Genomic DNA, 13,673 nt, shown 5'->3' with positions numbered 1-13,673 from the left:
TACAAGCTATAAAGATCATAGACAGTTTTTATCTCATTACACCAAAGTTTGACTTGATATAACAGTTCTGATTTTTGGTCTGGCGCAACGTGCAAAGGTCACCCGCGCAAAGCATGATAAAAGAGTAAGCAGAAATGGCGCATTGTTAGGGTAAGCGGTTAGTATTGAGCCACGTGGGCCAAATAAGTATTTTTTGTGGGCGTGTGTCATTATTTGTTTTTTTAGTGTAACATTGTTTTCATATTTACGGATCAGTGTCCTCCGGGGTAACCTCAGATACTTACATGCCCGGAAAACTGAAACATCAAAGAGAAAATCAAGATGAGAACATCTGTTTGATGCGTTTAATTTTTCTCATCGATTGAAGGTGAGAGAGTGTTTTGGAGTGCAAAATATTTTAACCGGGGGAAAACTTACCTATCGAAATCGGTCAGCCGGGACGAGTCCCGGAATCCTTTGGCGAACGGGTTGGAGTCGATCTTGAGCTTGGTGATGAGCTGATTCTGGTAGGCCGTGACGGCGGTGAAAATCGTCTCCGGAAAGACGTACGTCTTGTGGTCTACATCCTGCAGCTCCTTCGGTGTGGTGGGAATATTTTGACCTGGGCCAAGCCGAACCAGATGGATGCGGGGCTGGTAGCGATGCATCGAGTTCAGAACGATCTGTGGAGGAAACACAGAAACACATTAGCGACAGCCGGCTAGCTCTCGTGGCACATATGTGCGCGTAAATTCGGGGGCCCAGATCGAAATCTATGGATATAACGAAGCAATTAGAATTCAAAGCGGCACGCGCGGATTAAAAGTCATTCGGGAATAATATGTTTCCGTTCGGAGCGGCGTGGCGTAGATTTAATTATCGACATCGGGGTATCGTATCCAGTCACAAATTAGCTCATGGCATTGGCAGATTTTCCATACGCCCAAACCCAAGAAGACAACCCCGTGATGGCACAGACATAAAACGTCTGCCTCGGCTCAACAATTATAGACGCTGAAAATGAACCGTTCTATATGCTGACAATGTCCTCAGCCTGATTGGATACGGAGAGACTGCGCAGGGATAGACGGAAACGTCTTCCCCACGAGCGGGTGCCGGTGGAGATGAACTGTGAAAAGCTTTAACGAAAGCCGAGAAAGGATCGATTTGTCGTCAGCAAAGTTACGAGAGTTACACGGTACGGATGAGGAGGGGAGAAATAATCCTTTGCCCGCTTGGTAGAGCGTCCCCCTCACTCGGGACGACGGCTGGGGATGCGAGTGTTGGTGTCAGTTCGTTACCATGGAAACCCTTGTTCTCGCCATTGGTTTTCGCTCGTCGTTGGGGAGCCTTTGTGCGAAGGTGTTAGTGTGAATGATTAGAACATCGTTGGAGCGCATGTCTTCAAAACGGTTTCTCGTACACAACCAACACCACGGAAAAGTGAAGCTGATGGTGCCTGGGGAAGGATGGATGGGGTCGCTGACTGTGTGTGAAGCACGGAGCGTGCTTAGAATAAAAATGGGGGTTCATGCTCTCGGTGAGGTTGTGTTGGAGACCCGAGACAGAGCGAGAGCGAGAGGTGTTAGTTTGATAAATTAGGTACGAAGCATAAAATACGCTGTTGATGGCGGAGATGGTCACACTGTGAAAATTCTCTGTAAAATTTAACTAACGCGCTGAGTTGAAGAACCAAACTTGGGCGGCCAATGGGGATAGCAGAGAGGTTCTTGACAAATTAATCTGGGCCATTTTTCGTACTCACCCACCGAGGAAGCATCGAGAGAAGTGTGCAAATATCTGCGGTTTACGTCGGAAGGATGCTGAAACCCACTAGTGTCCTCGTCGGAGCTCCAACAGACACGTGTTAAAGTGTGACTGAAAAGTATCTGTTATCGAGAGTGTCGCTTCGAAAAATCTACGGTCTCTGTGTATGTGTGTGCGTGGGGTTTGATTGATTTTATAGCCACCAGAGTCAAAAACGGACCCGTCCTAAATCCAGCCAACCGTTTCAATTAGAACTCGTGTTTTGCTTACCGTATGGGTGGCGGCGACCAAGGCGAAGCGTAGTACCGGTATAAATTACATTAATTTATATGTTCCTCTCCCACACCTAGGACCGATTTGTTTGACAGGGAGAACGACGAGGGTGACACTCTAACGCGGAGGAAGATACCGCCCTCACACTAATTATCCGGAATGTCTCAATAAAAACGTCGTCCATAAATTATATTGCAGGAGCGGTTACGACAGGAGATCATCCCGAATGTTTTGAGGGAACCCTCTTCACTTAGTCCATGTTTTTTTTATTTTCTCATGCTACTCTCTGCTTTCCGGGAATTACGTATCCTCGGGGCGAAATAAATACAAGTATATACAAGCAACCGACATGTTTCACCCTCACCGCTATTGTTTGGCTTCGATGGTCCTGGACCAATTGAGGCTATATGTACAAAGTTTTTCTTTCTTCCCCCGGAGGCGCTCTCCGATGCGAGGGTGAAAGTGTTGGCTGCCGTTTAGCAAAAAGTGCAAACAATGCTAATAATATTTCTTCCTCGGGGGCAGGGCAGAGTAGAGTAAAAAAAAATAAAACATGGCAAGGGGCCCGAGAGTGTGGTGTGCGGAGGGGGTGGAAATAAATTTACACAAACAAACGGATGACATCTCCCCGAGGGAAAAAGATTGTTTCAGATTAGCGAGCTAAATCCTCCCATTTGTTTTGCGTTTGAGGTGTTATGATTGGTTCCCGATCCTAGCTGAGTGCGTGCTTCACGAGTCGTCCCTACCGAGGCTTTGTTTGCGTCGTACATCTTCATTATTGATATTTGTTAGCTGGTGTTGTTTTTTTATCTGTCCTACCCAACCACTTATGGATCGATATCAGTTTCATCAAATCGTAATTTATATGAATGAGCTTCATCCACCCCTCCATGTTCGCTCAGTCTGCAAGCTAGAACTTTAGCATGAGCATAAATAAGACAGGAAACTCAATCCACTATGGCTGTTATCGTTTTCAGTGCATTCCCGCATGAGGAAAACTGACAGTTTACAGTGCGGTCAGCAAGTGTTTGACACGTTGGAGCACAAAATACAAAACAAACTAAAACTGAGCGAATTTTGTTTCTTTCAATTCATTATCTGAAATGTTAACTGATCACTGACATTTCTCGATGTGCATATGAATCCGCTCGATTTTTCATAATTATCGACGTAAGGTTCTAGCTTTCCCTTCTCCGTCAAAATGCAGGTTTCTAGATCAATAATATTTCATTGAGCTCAACTAGACGATTCTATAGTTGGGAGTTATCTTGTGTTTACTCCTACTGCTTCATATTGGTTATATCCAACGCAGAAATAATATTGCTGAAAACGTTATATTTTCATGTTCATATTGATTGAACTCACTCTCAAACGAAGTGACTATGCATCCCAAAACAAAATTTCAAAGATTCATCGTGTTGTAGGATTCCTATATGATTCTCACCCAGGGCAGAGTTTTTGCTCATCTTGTACAGATGCACACGTAAAACGTCACAAAAACTGCAATGAAGGATTATTATTTGGAATAAACATCTCAACCAAACGCTGATAAAGTTTAACCATGAAATAATTACGTTGGAGAGCTTCTGTTACAAATATAAGAGTGGGGATTATCAAATAAGCAGCATTTTTATCATATAAAAACAAAACCCTGTAAAATTGAATATAGAGTGCAATTTCAAGAGCATTTAGAACACGAAACATAGGTTTTTCAGTAGGCGGTCTCAACAAGATCGGTGTAAAATAACCAAACTGCGAGAAGAGTAAAAAAGTAGTTTCCAACTTTCACAACTTTACCACTCCAAAAAAAAAATAAGAATTCGTTATCAGAAAAACCATATCCATTACCATATCGAGGAGGTGCCGAGAAAGCAATGATGCTAACACATTCATTAGTTTCTAGAATACTTCGTTAAATGATTTCTGAAGGGTGCCTCCATTTAGGAATCCTTCTGATTTTTAAGAAGTACAAAACTCCAAAAAACACGTATCAAAAACTCATAATAATCTGACGTTTAGCTCACAGTTTAACGCTGCACAAGGAACGCAACAATTAAAATTCTTGAAGCACTTGAAATTTATGAATTACCGCTCTCGATAGAGTTTTGTTTTTTGATGGGTAAAATATTATTATAGCCAAACGATCAATTGATAAGTGATATTCTGACTCTGCTCAATCGATAATCGTGAGCCTTCCGATCACACAAATTTCGAAAATGGTAAAAAAAAAAATGGTTTTGATCAGTCGTATTGTTCAAACTTTTAAAATGTAATCACGCTTCTTATACGAATGTCGCATGGATCGATTATCACGTCGTGGAATCCTCAAAGTGTTTCGTAATTCTACCAATGTTTCCTAAGATGTTATATAGATCTCGCCAGTATTAACCAATCCAACTAATTTTCAAGAGCATTAACCATCAAACAAGTTAACGTTTAGTTCACAAGTTATAGTGGTTAAAGTAATGTTATAATTTTCAAAATGAAAACAAATTTTAATTTTGTATGTTTTTGAAACATCGCTTTTTAAAATAATGCGATGCAAAGATTCAACTGATATCGATGTGAGACGTAATTGAAACGAACAGTGAAGCTTCTATCAAGGAAAACTCGTCGTTTATCCCAGAATAATAGCTTCAAAATAATCCCCATCGTGAATTAAAGTTGTGTGAGGTGGTTGACACTTTTAAGACATCAGAAGTCAGCTTAATTACCTTTTACCTGTGACTTTGAAAGATAAATGAGGCGTTACTAATAAAACAATGAAGCGTCACTAATAAAACAAGTACTAATATTAGTCCGATGAATGATTATTATGCAATGCAAAATATTAGTAGCTTCTAGAATTGTGACTTGTAACTTGTAACTAATTATATTAGGCGAATAATGCAACAAGGCCCAGGAGTGCTAACCAAGGAGTTTTTGACGTAGAACTACGTCTTTCTTTGCCGGCCGAACGAAATAGTATGATAGCCACATCATTCGAAAGATAAAATGTCTACGCATTATACACGTTAATTATTGACTCGAAAACTTGTTTTAATAGCTTAAAAAATGCTTCTAAAACAGGCTATTGAAATCACACAAATCTATAAGCTAACAAATATATAAGCTAACGCTCGCTCGGAAATCCAATTATTCCAATTCCATTTATTTTCTGCAGCCGGACCGAGCGGAGCCTTTAGCGAAAAAGGAAGTGTGGATGACAATTCAATACAGATTGTATACAAATGGTGTCAATGGCTATGAATTTGATAGCGGAGAAATTGAAATTTTTGATATGATGTAGGAAATATTCCACCATATCAAAGAAATTATATTGCCACATTCGATCGATGAATTAATTTTCGGGGAGGGGGTATCATTTGTGCTTGGTATGCTCGCGGAGAAATCGATTCCTCGTTTGAGCCGCTAAACGAAGTGGTTGTGTAATCACTTAATTCGAAAGATGAAATGCCTATGAGATATGTGTTCAAAACATGTTTCAATAACTTAAAAATTGCTTCGAAAACAGGTTTTTGAAAACATAAATCTGTATATAAACTGGTGCCCGCTCGGAACCTGGAACCTCTATGAAGTGTCTTTATCAAAGGCCAAAGGCCCTTCTTAGGGGTAGAAACGAATGAATTGCAAACGTTTGAAGTCTCTATAATTCAACAAGAAGAAGAAGAAGAAGAAGAAGAAGAGAAAAAAATCGAATTATACCGTTGTAATTGTTTATGAAAAATATATTTATTTAAATTTTTTATTTAACAAAAAAAATGCAAAATGAATTGCTGTAATTATAAAACCGCAACTGAAATGCACTGGCATCAATCTTTTTTTTTTTCAGAAACAGGTGACTGTTACTTGTTTGGAAACATAAAATGAACGCTCCAGAGAAGGAGTACTGATTCCAATGAAGAAGCTTTACTGAAAGCTGAGGCATATTTTCGGGATAAAGATAGATCGTTCTTTAAAAAAAGGCATCGTTGCAATGACATTTAACTGCAATTTAGTTGAAGCTATGTTGTAAAATAGATGTCCCTTATTATTTATTGCTTTATTTTTTGGAAAAAAGAAAAGTAACATGGAACCAAATCATGAGAATACGGCAAATGATTTTGAACACAAACCAGTTTTACATTCGACTTGAAATTCTTATTCATCAAGTCATCATCCTCGAGTTTCTTTCTAAAACACGTTGTAGGTCAATGAAGAACTCTTGTCACAGATAAACAATCATCACCGTATACCAATTTCATTAATTTCATTAATTTCATTTCATTTCTGATGCACTTTTTCCAAATTGTGTGTTAAAATTAATACCACTCTTTGCACACTGTGTATATGATTTCCACTTGTTTTGACAACATTAACTTTTTACCAAATCTAGTGCAAAATTATCCTGTCCTTTTTTTAAATGTTTAAAATATCTTATACTCAGTGTTCACACAATTTCCTTATATTTTGATCGCTAACGATGAATTAAAAAACATTATATTAGGCTGTTCAATAAGTTTTGTCTTTCGATGAGAAATGGCGCTAAAAAGTTCCTCGGCATGTACTTCGAAGATGGATACTACTTTCTTATGAAAAGTTGGTCGTACAAGTCTTGAAAACGATACACGCTCGAAGAGGCTCGAATAGAGCATCAACTTGAGAAATTGTAGCAGAAATTGAATTTCAGAATTTCAGAAAGCTGTTTGCACAAAGTATTCGAATGGAAAACAAAACACATTCAAATGCCATTTTCCTAGAGTTATTGGAAGAGTTTCTGAAAGAATTTGTGATAGAAATGAGGATATTTTTTGCTAGAAATGAGACATGGTTTTGGATAAGACTTCAGCCTAAGGAGTGTTCCTGCGGACCCGAATCGAATTAAGGCCTAAAGATCAAACAATAAATTCAAATTATTCTTAGAAACATTAGTACCAGCTACATGTAATAATTGATACGGTAAAACTTGGTTTATAGGGAAAAGATTTCATTTTTCATCATGCATCCATGAATGAGGAGATCACGGTAGCAAGTATATTGAAGGTCAGGGTAACTATGTGGATGAATAAAATATATTTCAAACCAACTACCTATAAATATGTTTTGGTAGCGTAAAATTTTACTTTTTTTTTGCAAAACAATAGAAAAATGTAACATGGAACCGAGACGAGACGAGACGAAGAGGAGCACAACGAGCAAGGTGGTTAGACCAAGTGGAGCATGACATGGTGAGCACGGGGTGCCCGCGGAATTGGAGGGAGATAGCCACGAACCGAGTTAATTGGAGAAAAATTGTGAATCAGGCCATGTTGTAAAGACGTTAAGCCAAAATAAATAAATAAAAAGAAAAATGTCAACAGCAATCCGATAGCCACAAACTTTTCGTCGACACTGTGAATACAAATGCATCCGTCTCACTCACCTGACAGCGCATCTTGTACCGAAGCTGTCAAAACCCATCGTCGGAACGCTTCGGCGCTCGCCAACTACACGGTTAATTGTAATTTACCTAATTCGGTATAGTTCCCCGCTAATTACAGGTACAGAGCTGACATAATTTAATTATCATAATTTCCCTCCTATCGCAAGCCACAGCAACAACATGCGGAGAGCAAATTGCAGAAATGATCCAATGAAAAAAATACGTACAGCTTAAGCACTAATTACCGAACCAGCTGCTGCTGCTGCTGCTACAGGAGAGAAGTCATTATTCCCTGCACTATACACTGGCAGCGGAATGACCTCAAACTGACGCAAAAAAAAGATCCCTTCGTGGTGTTCACGTGCACAAATTTCGCTCCACCAAAGATGACAGCCGTCGGGGCGGCGAATTACATTTCTTGCGCTGTCAGCAATAACATGGGGCACGACAAAATCGAGACCGATTAGTGCAACCTTCGAGTTTTTTAATTTTTTTTTTTTTTTTTTGGTGATTGATAACCACCTCTGGCATCGAACCGGTTGATAAGTTGGAAAGCAGCGCCTAGTTTCACTACGCCGTTGACAGTTATGGTCCACAACGGCCGCCACCGCCTACGAACGGTAAAGTGTCTGGCTCCAAAAGAAAAAAAAAACGAAAGACAAACGTGTTAACTCGTGAAAATGGCACCTCGCGCCGGAAGAACTTACGCCGTAACTCCGAACTAGAGCAGCCCCGAATATTTAAGCTCATTAATATGAATAGAATAGCATTAAGATAACCAGTTCGCGTCCAGTGGCACCAAGGCGCCAAAAGCGTTATAAAACAAGGATTATTTCCTTATGCAAATCGGCCCCTCGGCGAAATTCGGTGTGAGAGCGCTGTCAGAAATAGGGGAAGCGCTCGATAAAGCCGAAAAGTTATGACCAGCGACGCTGGTCCTCATATTTAGCCGTTTGGCGCCCTTCTTCGCAGGTCTTTCGTAAATGAAGTATAAATTATTGTCTTTATGAAGCATAATTATATTCCACTCGGGTGTTTCGGGAAGCATTTGTTTCGCTATCGATTTTGCCCCACTCCAAACCTTCCACGGGCCACAATGCTCCGAAAGGCAGGAAAAACAATGTACGATTATTGAAGAATTATGAAAATTAACTCTACTTCTATCCATCGAGCGGGGACTTTAGGCCGAGAGAGAGAGAGAGAACCCGATTGGTACCATCATTGAAATATTGTTTGTTTTTATGACCTTCATAACACGAAACGATCATCGCACTTCATAATTTCTAGCCCCACAGCCTGTGTGTGAACGACCAGTAAAGGAAGAAAGTACAACGATGGAGAGAGAGCCACAGAGAGTGAAAGATTAATGGAACGTGTCACAGTGCACTTGTCATCTGTCAAAACAAGAGACAGATGAAGCCCGGCGTCGGCCGGAGCCGAGGCGCCCCATATTTAGCCGGCAAATTGACGATGAAGAATGCGATACACGATGAGTCCCATCTAGGATTCCCGGAATTTGGAACCGGATAATGACCAAACATATGTAGACGTCTCCCGTGGGTATAATGTCGGTTTGGTTTCTCCGTCCAGCCGAAATGATTGGCCGTTTGCTTTCTTATTTATGTGTGTGTGTTTTTTTTTTGTTTGTTGGAAGTTTGAGGAACGTCAACGCGCGAGCTCTAGTAGAATTAAGTCAACTTGAAGTAATTTGACAGCCGAAAGTCGTGTTAATCATTTGCTCCTGCTCCACTCCACACAACCACAACATAAAAAACTCTCCCGGAGCTAAGCCCGAACACAAAAGTTCATGTTTCGTCGCGTCTGGGATCGCGGGAGCTAATGATCCGAAATTTATCATGATCGCGACACGGACGAAACGGAACGGAACGTGATTTATAAGATGGTATCGTATTACACCCCGCCGTACCTGGCCATTCTTGTCCATCTCGTTGTTGGTGAGCTTGACTTTCTCGAACGAGATAACCTGTTTGCGCAGGGCATCCGCTCCGATCGGGGTATCCGGGTGGGCATACAGCCGGGGTGGTGGCGGCGGATCGGCCTTACCGGCGACCAGCCACGCGGAACGGTGGTACGCGTAACGGTAGCGCCGGTTGTCCACCGGGACCACATCCAGCAGTACCACGTAACGGTCCGCCGGGGTGGCCTGCCTGAGGGGACCCGAAAATGAAACCCGCACCGTCGGAAACATGCGTCTGGAAGGAAAGAAAACAAAAGAAAAAGGTTAGATCAGTGTCACAAATTACTTCTAATCGGCCGCTCTCGAAGAGTCCCGCCTTGAGATCGTCCTTCTCCGTCCGCCGCGCAAATAATTCACCCGAGTACGGCTGAATTGCGCGTAATGCGTGAAGCGGCAAAACGACAGCAGGGCGGAATTCGTGAACAGCAAAAACAAACATTCTTCCAGTTGACGGCACACATCAACGAGCGGCGGCCTGAAATAGAGTCATTCCGCGAGGGCTTCATGGCCAGGGGTAAAATACCACTGACACGCAAAAATTCAACATGGCCGGTAGTAGCGGAGTTGATATACGGGGCGGCGGCGGCGGCGGCGGCGGCGGCGACGGCGGAAATGACTGTCAGCTGAAACGTTAAGGCCCAGCGGAAAATTTACGATCCAATTGTGTGTGTGTGAATGCGTGCGTGGGGGGACCAAGTGAAAGAGGGAAAAAAAGGACTGCTTTCGGCCGGTTGACCAATAATCATAACCTCTTATCGGTGTCGTAAAAATCTTAGATTTTCGTCACCACGCACCCAGCGAATGTCGTGCGTGGCTCCCGGGGAGTTTTCCTTCTGACCCTCCCCATGACTGTGCTGTGACCATAAATCTAATTTAATAAAATGTCCACCCGAAATTCGTGTTGGGATTTTATATCTCTATTGCGGGCAACCGCGAATAGGAAAGGGTGGGTGTGGAAATCCTCGATAAGCGGTGGAATGAGTTATTAAATTGAATCACGTGAAGGAAGCCTACGGGAGGGGGATTTGCCGACGCGTTTCGAATAAGTGGTGGGCGTGGCGGCTAATATGAGGTGCAGATTTGCAACGGCGGCGTTCAAAAACTTCCTTTTGCTAATTCTGTTAATGAACTCGGTGAGAAACAATAGGGTAAAACCGAGCACTGTGGGGAAACTCGAACTCGACTCATTGCGTCACATCAAGTGGTACCAACGGAAAAAAAGGTCGAGGGGAAATGGCACAAACTCAAAAGTCATTTCCGTCTGGTTTTGGGTCATTTCGATGCTATCTGGTCGGGCTGATGCGCTGCCATAAAAAAAATTGACCGACTCATAATGAATTAGTCCGTTCTTTTGCCCCATGGGACCGGTGTTGTTTGTGTGGACAAAGTCGGTGCGTGGTGTGCATTAACGCTTTTCCTAAGAATCGTCGTCGTCGTTCGCTGCTTGTCGCACCGAATTATCGCACCTGGGTGCGAAGGACACCAGGCTCTTTTCACTCGTTTATTTTCACTTCGTGAAGAATTTGCGTGAGTGTTTTTTTTTTCTTTTTGGTTCTACTTAAGTGCGAAACAGCATAGATGCTTGAGCTGACGGATTCGACAGGGTTCGCGCATCATCAATTAGCCGATGACATAGAAGAGGCGCGGCAGAACTCGTTGTTCGAAGGTAAATCATCAACACTCCGGGCAGTCAAACTGTCCGTGGTCGGTCAAGCGATAAATAAATACGAGGAGCTTTATTATCAACATATGTAAGTATCTTAATTAAACACAGTTCTTCGATAAGAACCAAGGACTTGGGTTCCGAGCGCAAGCGGCGTGTAATCCTCAGGCTGCGTTTGCAAAGTACGCACCGCCAATTTCCCGGTATCAACAAATGCACTTTAGTGCATTGTGGTGTTGCTACAACATTGCGTTCTTTAATACGATATATGGCAGTACATTGTTGCCCCGGCTCCGGTCAATATCTGTACAAACAGTTCTACGCATTTCCGTGTATAACATTAATATATTAAGATAAGTTTTTTTTTCTGGAGAACTCTGAGCAAAAAACCAGAATAATTAATGATTAACACGCCAACGCTATCGATACAGTTGAGCCGTCTCAACGCGATTGCTCGTAAATTAAGACAGTGAATAAGTGAGGCCTGAGGTCACGAATGGGAGATTTATTAACTTAAGGCACAGCATTCCACATCAGCTAGCACCAGTTGCTTGTCATACATTAGTGACCACAGACAGGCTGTTCAGTAGTTGTCAAAATTGGTCAAGAATGCTTGATTTGGTTGTGCAGACAGTTCTTTGTAGCAATGGAGCTTGGAAACTTTTGAAATTTGATGAGAAAAAAGAAGACTGATTACAGAACGACGTAACGACGTTTCGTCTAAAACATGTTTTCCACGTTTTCATGTATAAATCACACACTTCCCAAAAAGTAAACGATATCATATAAAAATTGAGAAGATTTTCTACAACAATCATCACTTGGAGAATAGTTTATAGTTAAATTCATTTGTTGCCAGTCAAATGATTTTGTGTCGTGACAACGCGTGACTTTTTGAAGTTTAGGACTGTTGAACATTATTTTTTTTTAGTTCTCTTTCAAAACATAAATATTTGACATCAAAAATGAACGTAGATTCCAGTATATTCAGTTTTTCAAAAATCTTGCACTTGGTGACACACAACACGACCTACGTGAAAAACAGAATTCACAAGTGCTGTTACGTCATAGATTATAAAATATGAGTTTTATCGTATTGTAACAAACCTTATACTATTTTTTATGTTATTCATTATTCTGAACATTTCTCGCTTTTCTATGAAATCTCCCCTTCACCTTCCAAGCCATTCAATAGCCAATAAATAAAAAAAAATCAACACTCTATAATTTATTTCTTTGACGCACAACCTCAGGGAATGAATGAGGAATGCATTGTTGGGCCACCTTTGGCAAAGAAACATGCTACTATAGGCCAAACTTTTGCTCGTGGGATTGAATGACGTACATGCATTATCGCATATGTTCGTGTCGATGGCATTGAGCGTCGTTTACTAGTTTAGGAGAGCGTCAAAGATAGTAATTGATTTACAGGCGGAATGAAAACGTTTTTAAAATTAAAGTTATGAATGAAAATTAACTTCTCCGTATCTTATTAGCCACCTTTTTTGCAGGTGGTGAAAAAATTGTTTTTGAAGACAAAATCAGACAGACAGAATCAGAATCAGAATAATCAAAAATTGTAACAAAGAAGAAGCACTAGAAAAATTATTAAATGTAACTTAAGTAGTAATCGTCGGGGAAATGAAAATAATGAATTAGGGTATTACATGCTTTGAAATCCAGATTTATTGAAATACTATTTGGCATGATTTGAATACTGCTTGGATGCGAAAAATTATGTCTGATAACTATTAAATTATCTAGTAGAGAGTAAACTCCACCACACCACGAACACTGATGCCACCAACAAATTTCGACACTGTACCTTCATTAAAGCAGTGGACTTTAAATAGCACAATTATTTTAATAATTTATATAAATGAAACATGTTTATGAGTTCTAATTCCAATGAATCAGCAGAATAACGAACGTTTAGACATTTTTCGCAGTTCATCGTGCATGAACACAACAACTCATGCAAATCTTCTTGCTGTTGTTGAAGATAATAAAAATACCACTATTGAATTCTCAGTACCTACAATTAATTACTTAACAACGCTCTGCATTATGTACCTGAACAATCAATCCTGTCCTCAAAGGAGAAGCAATAATTTTGTGGGGAAGCTGCGTTTAGTTCAGCCAGTAGAATATTTCTATCGCGAAAAATGCATATAAGAGTTACACAAAGTGTGCTTCAATGTAAATAAGTCTTCTTCAAACATACAAACAAATTAAAGTGAGATGATGTGATGTGGCTTACATGGCCGTAGTAAAGTAGTTAGCGTCACATACGAGGTGTGTTTGAAATACTAATCGACTTTTCAAATTTCATAAACTACGAGCATTTGTTCTATGCATTTCTTATTATATTGATACACCAAGTTTGAACATATTTATAATTTCAACTACAAAGCATATTCAATTTGTTTTTCACAGATGCAAAGGTTAGGCGGGATTTGGCGTGCTCTACTATAAAAATTATGGTTCAAAGTATCGAACTTTGAGGAAAAATAGAATTCAAACGAATGCATTGTGACTGCGCCATACGTTTAATCAACTCTAGGGAAAAAAACATATTCATAAGTGGTGCAAGCTCTTCAAAATGACCGAAG

General features: G+C 40.7%; 1 protein-coding gene across 2 annotated transcripts in view; it reads right to left on the bottom strand.

Annotated features, from left to right (window-relative positions):
* Positions 1 to 13,673, bottom strand: part of LOC129778003 (T-box protein H15-like) — a 79,821-nt gene that overhangs the window by 14,605 nt on the left and 51,543 nt on the right. Inside the window, exons 4-6 of one of the 2 annotated variants that reach the window (XM_055784626.1) lie at positions 9,348 to 9,633; positions 418 to 662; positions 285 to 296 (exon numbers count right to left, since the gene is read on the bottom strand). In XM_055784626.1, the coding sequence (XP_055640601.1) occupies positions 285 to 296; positions 418 to 662; positions 9,348 to 9,633 (543 nt within the window). The remainder of the gene's footprint in view (positions 1 to 284; positions 297 to 417; positions 663 to 9,347; positions 9,634 to 13,673) is intronic. The other variant, XM_055784627.1, reaches the window with a different exon arrangement.

Source organism: Toxorhynchites rutilus, chromosome 3 (assembly GCF_029784135.1).
Source record: "Toxorhynchites rutilus septentrionalis strain SRP chromosome 3, ASM2978413v1, whole genome shotgun sequence".
NCBI classification, from domain to species: Eukaryota; Metazoa; Arthropoda; class Insecta; order Diptera; family Culicidae; genus Toxorhynchites; species Toxorhynchites rutilus.
Note: the sequence above shows the minus strand (reverse complement) of the source record. Positions and strands in the feature narration are given on the sequence as shown.